A 19,974-nucleotide genomic window follows, 5' to 3' on the forward strand; every position below is an offset into this window, starting at 1 on the left:
CAGCTTCCTTGCAGAGTCTGCATTTTGGGTCATCAGCTGAATTATTATTATTATTATTATTATTATTATTATTATTATTATTATTATCATCATTATCATTATTATTATCTATTTATACCCTGCATTTTCTCTCCGCAAGGAGACTCATGTGATAGCATCTCCAGAAAGAAAACACAGCTCAGGGAAATCAGTATGACACACAGGAACATTTCATTCCAATTCCGCTTGCAACTCACTTCTGTTTTTACCGGTTCTGTTTTGAACTTCCCTTGTGAGCGGCCTCGGTGCCCCTGATGCAGTCATGCCTATGGCCACGCGGCCTTGGAGGTGTCTACGGACAACGCCGGCTCTTCGGCTTAGAAATGGAGATGAGCCCCAACAGAGAAGGCAGGGAAGGAGCAGGTTTTATGATCAACGTTTTATAGCCCTCCTATTAAAAAAAGGAAACACGTTTCACACATTTCATTTCCAAAAAAAAATGCGTCTGAATTTAATAGGAAGGCTTCCTTGTTAAACGGTAGTTGCGTGATCCCTGTGTTTGACTATATAAAAAAGGGTGCAGGGCAACGAGAAACGAGCCCGGTTAACCCCGAGCCAGCAGTTAACAAAGAGACCGGAGAGTGGTTTGGGGTTCGGAGATACGCATTAGTGGTGTGCATTTGTATAGAATCGATGTTCGTTTCGTTTGTTTTGTATTTGTCCTCGTTTCTGAAAACTATACAAACAGAATTTTCGTCTCGCGTACGAAAAAAGGTTCAGGTTGGAGCAAAACCAAGACGAAGTGCCCTAAGTAAGGCCTATGGACTACAGTCAATAAACAAAAGCGATTTGTCAATACGTGAGGCTTTACAAGGAGGAGGAAAGGTGGAGGAGGCAGCGAGGCAATTACGGCAGGAATGTCTCCCAAAGATATTTGTGGGGGAGAAAGAACGAGGGCCTCCCTTCCCAAGGACCAAAGATCTCCCTTCGAAGACAGTCACTCAGGGCCACTTGGGTTGCAATGTGTTAGAATGATAGCCAGCATTTGAGGAATTATAATGCAGAATGGCAGAATAGTGAACACACATAAGCATTGTCATAATCGTCATAGAATCCCTCTGGGGAGATGGTGGCGGGGTATAAAAATAAAATTATTATTATTATTATTATTTATTATAGAATCATATTCTCCTTGAACTGTGGGGCTCAGAACTGGACTCAATATTTATAGGTTAATAATAATAATAATAATGATGATGTTTATTTATACTCTTCTTTTTCTCTCCACGAGGAGACTTCAAGTGGCTATGTATCTATTATTAGCATTAGAATGTATTGTTATTATTATTATTGTTATTATTTATACCCTGCTTTTTCTCTCCACGAGGAGACTCAAAGTGGTTCTGTATCTATTATTAGCATTAGAATGTATTGTTATTATTATTATTGTTATTATTTATACCCCGCTTTTTCTCTCCACGAGGAGACTCAAAGTGGCTCTGTATCTATTATCAGCATTAGAATGTATTGTTATTGTTGTTATTATTATTATTGTTATTATTTATACCCCGCCTTTTCTCTCCACAAGGAGACTCAAAGTGGCTATGTATCTATTATCAGCATTAGAATGTATTATTGTTATTATTGTTATTATTTATACCCCGCTTTTTCTCTCCACGAGAGGACTCAAAGTGGCTATGTATCTATTATTAGCATTAGAATGTATTGTTATTGTTATTATTATTATTATTATTATTATTTATATCCCGCTTTTTCTCTCCACGAGGAGACTCAAAGTGGCTATGTATCTGTTATCAGCATTAGAATGTATTGTTATTGTTGTTGTTATTATTATTGTTATTATTTATACCCGGCTTTTTCTCTCCACGAGGAGACTCAAAGTGGCTATGTATTATTAGCATTAGAATGTATTGTTATTGTTGTTGTTATTATTATTATTGTTCCCATGCTCAGGTTGCTCTACAGCTGCACATTCAACACCCGCCTCATCTGCCTTTTATTCTTCAACAGGCAACAACTTGACAAAGACATCGCTCTTTTGAACCAGATTACAATAAAGACTTCTTTTTTAAAAAAATCACACACAATAAAACTTAATGTATATCCTCGCCCCGTTTGTTAGGCCATATGACAATCATTCCTTTCTTCTGACAGTTCTAAACCTCTGCTTAACACGCCGTGGTCGTAAATATCCCCAGCGACAACATAGCAATTTAATACTTACCAAATGTATTTCTAAAATATTGCGGCAGATTTAAAGCCCCGGATTTTAAACAGATGTGTTTCCCAGTACGTTGGCCTTGCGTCAAGCAGATCTCTTACTCCGATTCCGTCCCTCTTGTTCTCCGAAAACAGGAGTCCGGCCTGTGAAACGATCCAGATCTTAGCAACTCGGATCCGACAGAGACGGTGGCCATCCTGCCTGAAGAACCCACTGAGAACCAATGCCATCGCGACCACACGTGGAGCTCCCGCTGTTAGCCCCAGCTTCAGCTAACCCAGCAGTTCGAAAACATGCAAATGTGAGTAGATCAATAGGTACTGCTTCTAATGGCTGTTGGAGGTTGTAGATATAAATAAATAGAAGCTTTACCACCGTTTCTGACCATGCAATATAATAAAGTGTCACCCAGGCTTGTGTAACAAGGAACAGTATCTTTATTTCAGTTCAAAAGATCAAACAGGGCAACAATATATACAGCAGTCTCTCTGAATTCACACACAGAACAGAGGAAATAAATAGTCCCTTTAAACAGTCTTTAAATATGGCTCATTTCCTTATAATTATTTTTATAATTATAATTATTTCCAACATATTCGCTTATCCAATGTTCTGCCGGCCTGTTTATGTTGGATAAGTGAGACTCTACTGTATTGTATTTATGAATTTATTCCCAAAATATCACAATATATTGAAAACATTGACTAAAAAATATGCCTTGGATAATCCAGAACCTTGGATAATCCAGAACCTTGGATAAGTGAGTTTTGGATAAGTGAGACTCTACTGTATATATATGTGTGTGTATGTGTGGGTGTGTGTGTGTGTGTATACACACACACTCACATATATATGTGTATATATACACACACTGTAGAGTCTCACTTATCCAAGCTTCACTTATCCAAGGTTCTGGATTATCCAAGGCAGTCTGCCTTTTAGTAGTCAATGTTTTTGTAGTTAATGTTGCCCTGTTTTGGTGCTAAATTCGTAAATATAGTAATTACTACATAGCATTATTTCGTATTGAACTGTTTTTTTCTGTTGATTTTGTTGTCTAACATGTTTTGGTGCTTCATTTGTAAAATCATAACCTAATTTGAGGTTTAATAGGCTTTTCCTTAATCCCTCCTTATTATCCAAGATAGCCCGTTTAACTTGGATAAGTGAGACTCTACTCACTTATCCAAGCTTCTGTATTATCCAAGGCAGTCTGCCTTTTAGTAGTCATTGTTTTTGTCATCATTGTTTTTGTAGTCAATGTTGCCATGTTTTGGTGCTAAATTCATAAATACAGTAATTGCTACATAACATTACTGTGTATTGAAGTGCTTTTTCTGTCGATTTGTTGTCTTGGGTAAGCCGGACTCTACTGTACTATTATCAATATTAGATGTACAGCAGAGTCTCGCTTATCCAAGCTTCACTTCTCCAAGGTTCTGTATTATCCAAGGCAGTCTGCCTTTTAATAGTCAATGTTTTTGTAGTCAATGTTGCCATGTTTTGGTGCTAAATTCGTAAATATAGTACAGTAGAGTCTCACTTATGCAACATAAACAGGCTAGCAGAAGCTTGGATAAGCGAATATCTTGGATAATAAGGAGGGATTACGGAAAAGCCTTTTAAACATCAGATTAGGTTATGACTTTATAAATTAAGCACCAAAACATCATGTTATACAACAAATTTGACAGAAAAGGTAATTCGATACACAGTAATGTTATGTAGTATTTACAAATTTAGCACCAAAATATCACGATGTATTGAAAACATTGACTACAGAAATGGCTTGGATAATCCAGAGGCTTGGATAAGCGAGACTCTACTGTAGTTCAATACACAGTAATGTTATGTAGTAATTACTGTATTTACGAATTTAACACCAAAATATGTATTGAAAACAATGACTACAAAAATGGCTTGGATAATCCAGAGGCTTGGATAAGTGAGACTCTACTGTACTACATAACATTATTGTGTATTGACCTGCTTTTTCTTGTCAATGTGTTGTCTTGGATAAGTGAGACTCTGCTGTACTTGGTGTTGGGGAAGCACGTGGAAGGAAAGCGAGGGAAGTCCGGATCCCATTCCGGGTTTCCCTCTCTCTTCCAGGCCGGGTTTTCCTTTCTCGCCCGCCCGCGTCCCTTTTCCCTTTTTCACGCCGGCGGGGCTGCCGGCCTCTGTGGATCAATCCCCTTGGCTGGGCCCCGCCCCCTTTCCCCGTAGGCCCCGCCCCCTTTCTTTGCCTGGCTCTCTCTCTCTCTCTCTCTTGCGTGTCTCGCGCCCGCCCGCCCGCCCGCCCTCCTTTTTTTCCCTCGCTCTCTCTCTCTCTCTTTGCCCTCTCTCTCTCTCTCTCTCTCTCTCTCTCTCGGAGTCTCGCTCACTTTCTGCCTCAATATGTCTCAAGATGGCGGCCAATGCGGGATCGATGTTCCAATATTGGAAGCGCTTTGACTTCCCGCAGCTGCAGGTAAGGCTGGGTCTGGGCTCGGCGGGCGCGGGGCGCGGGTGGCGGGCGGGCGGGCGGGCCGATGCTCTCCCTCGCTCCCCGCCTCGTCTTTCTCCTCAGAGCGCGGCCGGAGGGCCGAAGGGGGGCCGGAGCGGCGGCGGCGCCTGGGGCGGTCAGGAGGGAAGGAGGCCAAGCGGGGCCCCCGACCAAGGCCTCCGGGCCGGAGCGACACCCCCGCCGCCCGCAGCCCGCCCAGCGCCGCCCCCGCCCCGGCCCCCGCCCCGCCATCGACCCCCATCGGGAATTGATCCTCTTTGTTCGATCGCATCGATCTCTCCCCCTCCACAAAATGGCGCCCGGCACGTCCCGGGATGGGAGGGGGGAAGGGGAGGGAGGGAGGAAGAAATAGAAGGGAGCACAAGAGGGAGGGGGGGAGGGGGGGGGCGAGGAGCCCCCCAAGAAGGAGGCCCGGGGAGGGGCCTCTCCAGAGGGAGGGAGGGAGGGAGGGGGAGGAGGAAGAAGGAGGAGGGAAGAGTCCCGGGGGAAAGTGAGTGTGTGTGTGTGTATATGGGGGGAGGGACAGAGAGAGAGAGGGGACAGCACTACTGTAACACCACCACCATCATCAATATTATTATTGGTATCACTCAATTGGACTGTTAGAGTGGGGAAGTGGAAGGGAAGCAGAACAGGACTATTATTATGATTATTATTAGTAGTAGTATAACCCAAAGGAATTATATGGGGGGGGGAGTAGAGAGAGGACAGGACTACTGTACTTCTACCACCACCATCAATATTATTATTGGTATCACTCAATTGGACTATTAGAGTGGGGAAGTGGAAGAGAAGCAGAACAGGACTATTATTATGATTATTATTATTATTATTATTATTATTATCCAGTTGTACTAATAGCCATGAGAGGAGTAGAGAGATAATAGGACTACTGTACTTCCACCACCACCACCAGAACAGGACTACTATCAATATTATTATTATCCAGTTGTACTAATAGCCATGAGAGGAGTAGAGAGATAATAGGACTACTGTACTTCCACCACCACCAGAACAGGACTACTATCAATATTATTATTATCCTGTTGTACTAATAGCCATGACAGGAGTAAAGAGATAATAGGACTACTGTACTACCATCATCATCATCAATATTATTATTGGTATTACTCAATTGTACAATTAGAGTGGGGAACTGGAAGAGAAGCAGAACAGAACTACTATCATTATTATTATTACTATTTCATCATCATCAATATTATTATTGGTATTACTGAATTGTACTAACAGCCACTAATGTGGGGAAGTGGAAGGGAAGCATAACAGGACTATTATTATTATTATTCATATAATCCAGTTGTACTAATGAGAGAGAGAGAACAGGACTACCGTACTACTATCATCATCATCATTATCAATATTATTATTGGTATTACTCAATTGTACTAATAGCGCTTAGTGTGGGGAAGTGGAAGGGAAGCAGAACAGAACTACTATACTATCATCATTACTATTATTATTAATATTGTTAGTATAATCCATGAGAGAAAGTAGAAGTGGGAAGTGGAGGGGAAGCATAACACAACTACTATCATCATCATTATTATTAGTAGTATAATTCAATAGTACTAATAGCCATGAGAGGAAGTGGAGGGGAAGCATAACAGGACTACTCTTATTATTATTATTATTATTATTATTATTAGTAGTAGTAGTAGTAGTAGTATAATTCAATAGTACTAATAGCCATGAGAGGAGTACAGAGATAATAGGACTACTGTACTACCATCATCATCATCATCATCAATATTATTATTGGTATTTCTCAATTGTACTATTAGAGTGGGGAAGTGGAAGGGAAGCAGAACAGAATAATAATAATAATTATAATAATAATAATTATTATCCAGTTGTACTAATAGCCATGAGAGAAAGTCGAAGTGGGAAGGGGAGGGGAAGCATAAGTGGGACGGCAGACCTAATAGGACTATTATCATTATTATTATTGCTGTTTTAAGTAGAGAACTGTATTCCTTAGTATTAGTCAATTGTAGTAATAGTCAAAAAAGGATGGAGGGCAAGAATAACAACAACAGGAAGGAAGGAAGGAATCTTGCCCATCCCCCAATATCAACCCCAAACATCAACGTGTCTTGTTATTTCTCATCCCTTCACTGGTTACTTTGAGTCTCCTTGGGGAGAGAAAAGTTGGGTATAAATAAACATAATCAACAACAATAATAATTCTTACAGTCTCTCTCCAGTTTGGCCTGCTGAGCAAACTGACCTACTCACCTCCCCCCATAGCAATTATATACTTCATTTCGCTTCTCTTTCCCCATTTTACAAAGATATATAAATGATGATAATAAGGAGGGGACGGATTGTCGCTCTCTAAATGATTTTGTTTCTCAACACTGAGTTTTTTCTCATAGTCTGCCCCTCATTTGTCCTGTGATATCTAAGGGGAGACTGGCAAATTCTCTGCCATGCCAGCCCCCCTCAACCTGCAGCTCCAGTGTTTTATTATGTTTATATTACATTGATCATGTTTTATTATGTATATATTCCATTTTTCTCTCCACAAAGACATTCAAAGCAGCTTCCTTTCCCTTCTACCACCTAGTTTGACAAAAGAAAAGTGCAAGGAGTGGAGCAAGAGGAGTAATAATAATAATAATAATAATAATAATGTCACTCCTTGAATTATTTTGTCAAGTCATTTTATATTTCACCCCCCCCTTTTTTTCCATCTTGCTATGCTAGTTTTATATATATATGTATATATGTGTGTGTGTATATATGTATACATATATATATATACAATATAATTTACAATAATATATAATAATTATAACATATTGTATATACATATAATATTCATAATATTATATTGTAATATGATATAATACTAATAATAAGGTAAAGGTTTTCCCCTGACGTTAAGTCCAGTCATGTCTGATTCTGGGGGTTGGTGCTCATCTCCATTTCTAAGCCAAAGAGCCGGCGTTGTCCGTAGACACCTCCAAGGTCATGCGGCCAAAGGCATGACTGCATGGAGCGCTGTTACCTTCCCGCCGGAGCGGTACCTATTGATCTACTCACATTGGCACGTTTTCGAACTGCTAGGTTGGCAGAAGCTGGAGCTAACAGCCAATACTAATAATACAATATAATAATATTAATTATATATTATAGTTTACATGTGATATTACTAATAATATTATTATTTTATTATTATTAGCTACATTTATATCCCGTCCTTCTCACCCCGAAGGGGACTCAGGGCAGCTTACAAGTTATATGTACATGCAATAAATTATATTATTAGCATAGCACAACATAAGCATTATACATTACTATATTGTACTATACTATACTGCAGTACTACTAGCAATACTATATGTAATATATAATATACAATTATAATAGTGTATTATTATTATATTCTATCACACCACAATACTATCAACACTATATGTATATTCAATATATTCTATTATTAGTATGGACTAATGGACTGGGCATTTATAACTAGGGACTAATTGTTCTCAAAATAATATTACAATATATTGATACAGTACAATATAGTAATTTATTACCAGTATTGTACTATGCTAATAATAATATATTGTATGTAAGTTTAATTTGTAAGCCCCTCTGAGTCCCCTTTGGAGTGAGAAGGGTGGCATATAAATGTAGCAAATAAATAAATAATACTGCTCTTCTTATTGGTCCTGGGGTGGTTGGCAGTACAGATTTCAACCTGCCCACCCCCAAAACTGAAAAGCCCACTTCCTTGCCTTTATCCCCAGTATTAGAAACAGAGGGGGGAAAGTACAGTGGAGAATGGAGAGAAGAAGGCATTGCTTCCTCTTAAATGTTGGTATATTTACAAGTCTCCCTCCATTTCAGAAAGAATGAGGTCTTAGGGAAGGCGAACCTGCAAGAAAGGGGGCAGAGGTCTCATGTTTTGCCTTTGTCTCCTTTTCAAACAGTCCTGTCATTATTTTTAATTTTTAAGAAGAGCATAAGAGTGGTTTTTATGACTTGTTTTTATGGTTTGATTATTGGTTTTATTGGTTTCTTGTCTTGTTTTTATTGTTCTATTCGGGCTTGGCCCCATGTAAGCCGCCCCGAGTCCCTTCGGGGAGATGGGGCGGGGTATAAGAATAAAATTATTATTATTATTATTATTATTATTATTATTATTATTATTATTATTGGGGAGAACACAAAATGAATCCCTAGGGGAGACTCTTTCCCTGTCTTCATTGAGTAAGACCTGCTACTTTCTCCAGACACATAAAGGCCGGGTGCAAAGAAGCAGGAATCGCTGGAGGCGAGTGTTTCCTCTCTTAGGCCCTTTGCCCCTCCAAAGACCCTTGAAACCGCTCTTCTTTATCCACGGGGAGGGCTATTAAAATCGCCCCTAAAGTGGGGGATCCCTTGGAGGTTTATCATTCGTACCCCCCCCCCCCCAATAGCCTTTCCTTTTGTTGTTCTGACCCCAACACGGGAAGAAACAAACAGGAAATCGTGTTTTGTGTGTCTGCCGGGCGGTGTGTGTTCCCCTTTTGTCTTCCCCTCTTTAGCAAAAAAGATCCTTCATGTTTTTTCTCCTCCAAATGTGCGCAACCCGCTCATGAGAGACTCTGTGAGACTTTTTGTGCTGGCGGAAGGGGGGAAAAGAGGGAGCCTTGCATTCCTCCATACCTATTAATAATACTAATATATATATAATAATAATTTTATTTTTGTACCCCGCCACCATCTCCCCAGAGGGACTCGGGGCGGCTTACAGATATGAAACCATAATTAGTCCTTCTAGTTTGGAAGGGAGGGCTCTCTGACCAAAGAAGCCCCTTTTCTGAATGTGGGGCTGGAAAGTGGGAAGGTTCTTGCTATAGTTATATCTGGTCTGCCTTTTATTTTGGGGGAGAAGTCGACTTGGTGGTTTGTTTTTCTTTTCTGGGTCCCCCTTCCAGCATCTTATCTAATGAGGCTTCTTCTGTATAAATGGTGGCATGGGGGTGGGGAGGAAGAGGGGTCTGCATTTGTGCCCCACAGCCTTTTCCCAAAAGTGGGGAGAGAGTAGAAACCCAAGAAGGGAAAATGCCTGCCTCCTGCGCTTACTGTTATCCCAGTGTTTTGTGGAAGTGCCCCTCCCCGCTCGTCATCGTGTCCCTGTCAGAGTTTGAAAAGTGTGGTTGGAAGGTTTGAAACTGTTGGTCATCTCCATACATCTGTGGGAAAGGAGGGCACGCAAGGTCAGGGAAGGACTCTAGATCTAGGCCATTGCTTATGGGGAGATGACCTTGCTTTTTGTCTTGGTGAGAGATGCTTCGTACATTACTTTAAGGGAAAGGTTTCCCCTGATGTGAAGTCCAGTCGTGTCCGACTCTGGGGGTTGGTGCTCATCTCCATTTCTAAGCTGAAGAGCCAGCATTGTCCATAGACACCTCCAGGATCATGTAACCAATGGCATGACTGCATGGAGCACCGTTACCTTCCCGCCAGAGCAGTATCTATTGATCTACTCACACTCTGGGGGTGTGTTGCTCATCTCCATTTCTAAGCCGAAGAGCCGGCATTGTCCGTAGACACCTCCAGGGTCATGTAGCCAATGGTCTGATTGCATGGAGCACCGTTACCTTCCCGCCAGAGCAGTATCTATTGATCTACTCACACTCTGGGGGTTGGTGCTCATCTCCATTTCTAAGCCGAAGAGCCGGCATTGTCCATAGACACCTCCAGGGTCATGTGGCCAATGGCCTGACTGCATGGAGCACTGTTACCTTCCCGCCGGAGTGGTACCTATTGATCTACTCACATTTGCATGTTTTCGGACTGCTAGGTTGGCAGAAGCTGGAGCTAACAGTGGGTGCTCATTCCGCTCCCTGGATTTGAACCTGCGACTTTTTAGTCTGCAAGTTCAGCAGCTCAGCGCTTTAACACACTGCGTCATCAGGAGCTCGTACATTACTCCCCCCCCCCCATTTTTTTGAGAATCCATCCTGTTGCATGTGTATGCGCGTTCAAATCGCTATGTGGCAACCGCGTGAATTCTATAGGGTATTCTTAGGACATTGTCGGTGGTGGTTTTCCTCGTTTGTTCCTCTGAAACATCGCCTACGACGCGCAGCGTTCATTAGCAGTCTCCCATCCCAATCCTAACCAGGTCTGACTCTGCATAGCTTCAAATCAGAGGGGATCTGGTGCCTTCGGGGTTTGGAGGCCCTTTGTTTTCAAGTTGGTCTCCTGGAATTCACTGAGATTTGGGGTTGGATTCATGCCATTTGGCTCCTGTTTGAACCACCATGGCTCATGCTATCGAATCTTGGGAGTCATTGTTTGGTGAAGCATCAGCATCTTTCCCTTTGACGAGGAAGGATAAAGACGTTGATGAACTCATTGATAGTATTGAGCCATGGCCGTTGATGTTGTCTCAAGCTGCATGAATTCTGCAGTGTAGATGCACCTTGCTTCCAAAACGGTTCCAGAAGCTCCCTGTCGAATCTTCAGAGGCTTTTGCAACCTCATTGCTTTAATTCAATGTCTTATTACTATGTTTTTGTTTTCCTTTGGTTATTGTGTATATATTGTTACTGGCTTTTGTTACTATATTTTGATGTTTCATATTTTGTTATTGTTTTGCATCTGATTTTGCTGTAAGCCGCCCTGAGTCCCCTTCGGGGGAGATGGAAACGGGATATAAATAAACTTATTGTTACAGTAGAGTCTCACTTATCCAACCCTCGCTTATCCAACGTTCTGGATTATCCAACGCATTTTTGTAGTCAATGTTTTCAATATATCGTGATATTTTGGTGCTAAATTTGTAAATACAGTAATTACCACATAGCATTACTGCGTATTGAACTACGTTTTCTGCCAAATTTGTTGTCTAACATGATGTTTGGGTGCTTAATTTGTAAAATCATAACCTAATTTGATGTTTAATAGGCTTTTCCTTAATGCCTCCTTATTATCCAACATATTTGCTTATCCAACATTCTGCCGGCCCGTTTATGTTGGATAAGTGAGACTCTACTGTATTATTATTATTATTTTGGGGCCATTGCAGGACAATCCCTGCCATCTCTCTTCAGGAGCTTTTCCATTCTGCTCAAACCCAAGCCGTCTTATCTTATGCAAGTGGCTTCTTCTCATTTTCCTTGGGGGACTTTTCGGAAGGCGAAGGAGTTCTGTGTTAACTTGTGTTTGCCTCACCTGCGTCTCCCACACACATACACACACGCATTTCACATTTGAAAGTGGGCGTATGCCTATGTCCCAAACCTTTTCCTCGCACATTTGGTCTTTTCTCTCTTTCTGAGGGTTTGAGTGCTATGATCAGAAAGAAGTGCGGTGGCAAAGCTGGCTTTTCTAAGGCTTTGTTGAAAACGCAGCAGAAATCTTCTGTTGGGTGTCGGCGGCCTTCCTTCTCTCGCCATGGTAAGCCTTCTGGGTTCTTCCCTTTCAAGGGATCGGAAGTGTGTAGAGAGGTCTTGGCAAAGGTCCTGCTCTCTTTGGTTGTCATCATGCAAAGGAGGTGGTTCTGGGTGGACCTTCCTTGTTGATGTCCACCTTCTGTTTTGGGGCCCTCATGCTAAATCCCAGTATCAGCAGTGATGACACTATGTAAAGATGTTGCGTCTACATGTATTTTATTTGCTTATTATCTGTCTTTGGGCTTGGCCCTGTGTAAGCTATTCCGAATCCCTATGGGGAGATGGAGGCGGGAGAGAAAAAGAAAATAATAATAATAATTATTATTAAAGCTATTTTTATTCCTGGATTATAAATGTCATTTCCTAATTGGTTCTATCCTAAAAACATTGGAAAAGTTTATTAATTAGTTATTTATTTATCGCTAATAATATAATATATTGTATATACATATAATATTGGTAATAATATTATAATATAATACAATATAGGAATAATAATACACTATTATAATTGTATATTATATAATGCATGTAATACTAGTAATAATATTTCAGTATAGTGGTATAGTACAATATAGTTATATATAATGATTATATTGTGCTATGCTAATAATATAATATGTTGTATGTACATATAGGGGGGCCTCCAGTGACGCAGTGTGTGTGTGTTTTTTTTGGGTTTTTTTTGCCTATTGTGGATATTTTATTATTGGTTTCTGTTGTTGTCCTTTGATGTTTCATATTTTATCATCGCTTGTATTTTGATTTTGCTGTAAGCTGCCCCGAGTCCCCCTCGGGGGAGATGGAGGCGGGATATAAATAAACTTATTATTATTATTATTATTATTAAAGTGCTGCGCTGCTGAACTTGTGGACCAAAAGGTCGCAGGTTCGAATCCGGGGAGCAGAATGAGTGCCCGCTGTTAGCCCCAGCTTCTGCCAACCCAAGAGTTCGAAAACATGCAAATGTGAGTAGATCAATAGGTACCACTCCGGCAGGAAGGTAACAGTGCTCCATGCAGTCATGCCAATGGCCACATGACTCTGGAGATGTCTATGGACAACGCCAGCTCTTTGGCTTAGAAATGGAGATGAGCACCAACCCCCAGAGTTGGAAATGATTGGACTTTTTACAATTTTATCTTGTAAATCGCCTAGAGCATCGTGGATGGAGGGCGATTAATAAGTAATTAAATGATGCTGATGATGATGACTTAACATCAGGGGAAACTTTTACCTTTACTATGTACATATAACTTGTAAGCCGCAGGGTGAGACGGGCAGGACATAAATATTGCAAATAAATAAATGCATTAATTAAACTGCACAAACTCTTTGTGGGAATGACATCTTGCCATAGCATGTTTTGCTAAAAATTTTCAATGAAATCTCTCATCGAGTCTCAACTCATTCAGCCAGAAAAACGAAGTTTCTGGAGTAGAACAACTCCTTCCAAAGTTAAACAGGAAATGACACTTTCAAACCAGGAACAGAACATTTTTGCCCCCCGAATTTTGTTGTGTAGTGTTATCAGTGACAGAGCCTGCGTGGGGGAAGTGATTCCCATATCAGTGCCTTCACTCTGGCTCCGTTTCGCCCTAAGAGGCAGAGTTTGCTTTTCTTTTAAAGAAGATGCCTTGCCAGCTCCAGAGATGAAAGGTTGCGTTGTCTGGGGACAGGTTTCCCTTTGGGGATGGCAAGCGTGTCCCGTTAAACAACCCCTGTGTGAGTGTGATAATAAGTAAATAATAAGTAAATATGAACAGGGAAGTGGCAAAGGATTGGGAGCGCCTCTTGTTGATCAGTGTGTTTGTGGTGCGCCTTGGTTGATGCAGGGCACGGGAATTGTGTTCAGCCTCTTTAAGTGCCTGAGATGTAAATGTAAGGCTGGCTTCCCCCTCCCTTTCCTTTCCTCTCGCTCACTCGGCTGAGTTCAGCCAATGCCCATCTTGGAACGCAGAGCCTTTGGCTTGGAAGGAGCCGGAAGTGATTCCGACATAGATGTTTAGCATAGCTGAAGCGGTATTAAAAGTGAGGAGTGTGTGGATGGGTCCCTGTTGCTTGTGTGTCTAGAGAAGCACAACTTCTCCTGCTGAGCTTTGTGGGGTTTCTCTTCTTCCACAATTACGCAGAGCTGGGATCCTAAAAGGAAATTGGAGCTGACAAATATACAGCCCCGTTTCACTGCTTGCCATTGTCAGATGGCAACGAGTCCCCGTTGGGGAGATGGTGGCGGGGTATAAATAAAGTTTTATTATTATTATTATTATTATTTTGTGCTGGATTTCACAAACGGTTAAGAGATAAAGCAACTTATTTCCTTGCACTGATCAATTTTTTTTCCTTTTAAAGAAGAAAACATCCCTGAAATAGGTTTTAGATTAAGTCAGACTTGGTTGAACTTTCTTTATTTGAACAAGTTCTTAAAACGGTCCCGGAATTCCTACCGGGATTCAGGAAATGAGATCCAGATGCGGGACTGTGTAAAATAAAATGGATTAGATTAAGATGTAGTTAAACGGGGTCTGACAACTTTAATTGTAGCCGGGTTCGCTTTGGCCTGTGAGTTGTAATTGCTCTGAATGGAAAAGTTTGCACATCCCACGAGAATCGACCCAAAATGTTTTGTTTGCTACTGCAGAGGTAACTGACTTCCAGAAACAGGGCTTTTGTGAAAAGAGAGTTTCCACTACGGTTTATTGATTGAAACCGATCATTCCAAAGTGTAAAGTTATGTAAATACAATTCTAGAATAGAAAAGAATGCAGCCAAGTGGCAGTTTGATAGATTGTTTTTTGTTCTTGCTTTGTAAAAATAGCTCAGTTTAATTCCTGTGCCTACTGTAAAACTTGGTTTGGCACATTTGCGTAAACTTCAATCTTGTTTTTGTCAAACTAAACGTGACCCTGTTCTCAGTCGTGCTGGATTTCTTGTTGAAACCTTCTGGCAAAACTGGCAGAGAGTTCTGCTTGATTATTAAATTGTGAAGCAGAATGGTTCGCATTTCTTTATGCTTTGCGTGTCAGCGCGGTGTGTTAATTGGCTCTCTTATTGGGAAGATGGCATAGAACCGTTCTCCCGGTAGAGAGGACAAATAGACAAATAGAAAACCAGGCAGTTTGGAGGCATCCTGGGAGTGGACCTCCAAAACACCTGGAGGGCCATGGGTCGTGCAGGCCGGTTTTAATAATAATAATAATAATGTATGGATTGTCGATGTTGCAATCCCAGTGACAGCAGGATTGAGGAGAAACAACTGGAAAAGCTGACACGATATGAGGATTTAAAGATCGAATTGCAAAGACTCTGTCACAAGCCAGTCAAGGTGGTCCCAGTGGTGATCAGTACACTGGGTTCAGTGCCTAAAGACCTAGGCCTGCACTTAAACACAATCGGCGCTGACAAAACCCCCACCTGCCAGCTGCAGAAGGCCACCTTACTGGGATCTGCATGCATTATTCACCGATACATCACACAGTCCTAGACACTTGGGAAGTGTCCGATGTGTGATCCAATACAACAGCCAGCAGAGTGTCTGCTGTGGACTCATCTTGTTGTGTTTCAAATAATAATAATAATAATAATAATAATGATGATGATGAAGTCAAGATACAAGATTCACTACTATTTACTGTTTTTGATATCCTCGGAGCAGGCCTGTTCTATGGCATACCTCGGGTTCAAATAATAATAATGATGATAATACTAATATAGTCAAGATACAGGGTTCGCTACCATCCACTGTTTTTTATATCCTCAGAACATCTTGGGTGTCCTGCTGTACTTGCAGTGATGTCTTGAACTTGTAGCCACTCCAAGGATACAGAGGCCGTTGTCCCTGCAGAGTCTCGTTCAAAAGCAATCGCAGGGCACCCTTTTTGAGTTGCAATTCCTATGTCAGATAATCCAGTGAATAGAAAGGAAAAAATGCTGTTAGTGAAGTGACTTGTGTTGTTGAATCCTCTGAATCTGCACCACGTTGCCTTTTATGGACTCAAACCTATGTCGCAGGAGATCTGTTGTGAGTTACGCCTGGCCTTGTCTCCTCACTTCTCGGCGTTGATTGTGCCATTTATAACTAACTGGCAGCCACTTGGGCTCGCTCAAACCAAAATCCTCTCGGGGCTCCAGTTTGGGACTAAATTGTAAGAGCAGGTCAGTTCTGTGGCATGTTGCTCCTGCCGAGAGGTAAGCCGTAGCACAGGTATGCCGGCTGGCAGCGTGCAACTGGCCCTTCAGGTGCCTGGCAGCGGAGCCTCGTAATATACCGCTTCAGGCGCCTCGGCTCTACACCCAAGATCGTATCGTGGTGAATTTTTAAGGAGCCAAAAACAAGAGTGTGGAGCTGACGCATCCTTGTTTGCTTTCCATATCACAAGGCCACTGTTGTTACAGGAGAAGCTGCCAGGCCAAGCCTGGAAAACCCGTCCAAAGTCTCACGTCTCAAACATTTCGAGTGTTGTCAGCTACTGATGGAGGCTGAGTCGGGGCTTTGAGCTTTGCCCTCCATAGAAGAGCTGTCCCTCCACATTGGCGCTTCTGACTTGTGTGGATTTGGCTTATTCTTGGATTTGTTGTCTCCAGGACACTCTAGGTCCCGCAGTGTGTCCCTATGCTCTGCTTCCTCTGGTCACCTCTAGGAATCTGCAACTCTGGCGTCAGTGGAAGTCAACCATGGAAGTCAACCTAGACATTTCTAGAGAAGTGTTTTCTCAGGCACATCCTTAATTCACGTTTAGCCCAGTTTACTTTTGAAATGAGACACACACAGTCTATACAGTACAGTCTCGCTTATCCAACACTCACTTATCCAACATTCTGGATTATCCAATGCATTTTTGTAGTCAATGTTTTCAATACATCGTGATATTTTGGTGCTAAATTCGTAAATACAGTAATTACTACATAGCATTACTGCGTATTGAACTACTTTTTCTGTCAAATGTGTTGTATAACATGATGTTCTGGTGCTTAATTTGTAAAATCATAACTTAATTTGATATTTAATAGGCTTTTCCTTAATCTCTCCTTATTATCCAACGTATTCGCTTATCCAACATTCTGCCAGCCCGTTTACGTTGGATAAGTGAGACTCCACTGTATATATAAAAGAGCGATGGCATCAGGGCAGCGGACAAAACAACAAAACTACAGGCCCCCCAACTTCGAAATTTGACAACACAACCCATCATCCACAGCTCTAGGTTGATACAACAAAAAGAAAAGAAAAATAAAGTCCTAATTAGAGGGAAAGGAATAATTGTTTTTATCCAATTGCTGCCAGTTAGAGGGCTAAGCTCCGCCCACTTGGTCTCCTAGCAACCTACTCAGTCCAGGGGACAGGCACAGTTAGGCCTCAGGCCTCTTCCACACTGCCTATAAGATACAGATTATCTGATTTTAACTGGATTATATGGCAGTGTAGACTCAAGGCCCTTCCACACAGCTATATAACCCATTTATAATCTTATATTATCTGCTTTAACTGGATTATTTTGAGTCCACACTGCCAGATAATTCACTTCAGTGTGCATTTTATACAGCTGTGTAGAAGGTGCAGTTCTAGGCAGATAATATAAGATTACAAATATACAGGAGAGTCTCACTAATCCAACATAAACAGTGTCCTCTACCCTCACCACTTTCACAGTACACAAACAACCAAATGCATACTAAACATCAAGACAACCATACAACAGACATTCAATACCACCACTACCTCAACAATTTCTCACCAACACCACCAGACAATGCCACAGCAACCCGTGGCCGGGCACAGCTAGTTTGTTATAAAAAGAGTGAATTGTTGTTTGCTGGTCTCTCTTTCCTTGAACTCTTGCTGTTCAAGGTGAGGACGGGTGAATGCTGATCTTACAGTCTCTTGCTCATAAATGCAGAGGCCTCTTGGACCTTGAAAGGGCCTTCAGTCTACACTGCCATATAATCCAGTTCAAATCAGATAATCTGTATTTTATAGGCAGTGTGGAAGAGGCCTAAGTAAACCCTGCCTGTCCCCCAGGCGCCATTGTGGCTGAGGGGGTTGCTATGGCACAAAGGGGGCGGGGCTTGCCCTTCTGACTGGCAGCCAGGGGAGAACGGCTCTTCCTCGTCCTCTGTAACTTGGACTTTGTATTTCTAGGTTTATTTGATCGAAAGACATAGATTGGATGACTATGTCTTTTGTGGCCAAATTTGGTCTGATTTGGTTCAGTGGTTGTGTTGTTTACTCCATGGGAAAAACTCACATTACGTTTTTATATATATAGATAGGTGGGGCTTAGTAGCTCAGGGGAAGGGTGTCCTTGCTTTACATCTGCGGGATGTTATTGCATGGAATACGAGGTTCCCATTCTCTTGGAAACAAGAGCTTTCTAAATTCGGTATCTAAAGCTGCTGACCTGGTAACTCCTTGCCAAATCATACTTAACAATGGCTGAAGGGGCTCCTCGTTGGATTAATAATAAACTTTGTAGTGCAAGCACAACCCCGGAGGCCCTTGGATGCCATGGTGATGAGCGTGGCTTTGAAATGCTTAAGCGGACACTTGCAGAGAAGGTCTCCAGTGCTTGATGATGTTGTTGTTGCACACAAAGCTATGTTCACATGCAATGTTTGCTGATTGGGAAGGAAGCAAGGAGTATTATGTTGTTTATATTTTGTCCTTGTGTTGTTTGGGCCTCTGCCCCATGTGAGCCGCCCTGAGTCCCCACGGGGAGATGGTGGCGGGGTATAAATAAAGTTTATTATTATTATTATTATTCCTCTAGATGGGACCAAAATAGGAGGGATCGTTAATGCTCCGGGGGACTGGATCAAAATTCAGAATGACCTCAACAGACTAGAGAGCTGGTGGGCCAAAACTAACAAAATGAACTTCAACAGGGACAAATGTGAGATGCTTCACTTAGGCAGGAAAACAATGAAATGCAAAGAGTTGGGATGGGTGACACGATTCGATAATGCATTAGATTCAAGGGAGTATGTTGCATACCCAGTGAGTATAAATACAGCATGGGACGTTTACTATTTATTAATACACATGATGGCCTTATTGGCTCAGGTTTGCTAGCAACATAGGCCTCCGTGCTGATGGTTGAAGGTATGGGCATGATGCTTCCGACATCAAATACAGAACACAAAGGCACTGATGTTACTTTGCTGCTTCCTAAAGAAATCATAATACATGACACTGCCCCAAGTGATTTCACTGTGTTGTCTCTCTTATGCATAGATATATTGCTGATCCCCCCCCCGTGACATTCGACAAAAAGATAGTTGTTTAAATCTGGCACTGACTATCAAATGCCAGATTGAGATATTTGAAAACAGTGGTGCTTCTTTAAGTGAGTGTGCATCCTGAAAACTGGCAGTGCTGAACTCCTTCTAAGTTGTCAGTCATTGATGTTGTGTGATGCATCTTTTGTACTTCATCTGTGTTCGATTTATAATGAATTTTTGCCCTCAGCAGTGAAAGCATTGGCCCACTTTGAGAGCAACCTTTATGGGAACCATTTTCAAATGGCAACATCTGGTATGGGAGATGGTGGTGGGGTAATGTGCATTTTTTCCCATGGAGTAAACAACAAAACCACTGAACCAAATCACACCAAATTTGGCCACAAAAGACATAGTCATTCAATCTATGTCTTTCAATAAAAAACCTAGAAAAATAAAGTCCAAATAATAGAAAACTCCCAATTGCTTACCACTTTGAATAGCACCAAACAGCCTTACAGCTTCAAAGCCAGGCTGCTTCTTAACCAGAGGGATCCTAAACACCAACCGCCAAAACAATAAAACTAAACACCCCATAACCTCGAAAATTGACGACA

General features: G+C 41.7%; 1 protein-coding gene across 7 annotated transcripts in view; it reads left to right on the forward strand.

Annotated features, from left to right (window-relative positions):
- The first annotated feature begins 2,355 nt into the window (after nucleotides 1-2,355).
- cux1 (cut like homeobox 1) overlaps nucleotides 2,356-19,974 on the forward strand; it is a 182,891-nt gene continuing 165,272 nt past the window's right edge. For 4 of the 7 annotated variants that reach the window (XM_062960050.1, XM_062960052.1, XM_062960053.1 and 1 more), the window contains exon 1: nucleotides 2,356-2,522. In XM_062960050.1, the coding sequence (XP_062816120.1) occupies nucleotides 2,445-2,522 (78 nt within the window). In that variant the 5' untranslated portion in view covers nucleotides 2,356-2,444. Of the gene's footprint in view, nucleotides 2,523-4,484; nucleotides 4,692-19,974 lie in introns of those variants that run through there. The other 3 variants (XM_062960054.1, XM_062960051.1, XM_062960055.1) reach the window with 3 other exon arrangements.

This window comes from Anolis carolinensis, unplaced genomic scaffold, assembly GCF_035594765.1.
Source record: "Anolis carolinensis isolate JA03-04 unplaced genomic scaffold, rAnoCar3.1.pri scaffold_7, whole genome shotgun sequence".
NCBI classification, from domain to species: Eukaryota; Metazoa; Chordata; class Lepidosauria; order Squamata; family Dactyloidae; genus Anolis; species Anolis carolinensis.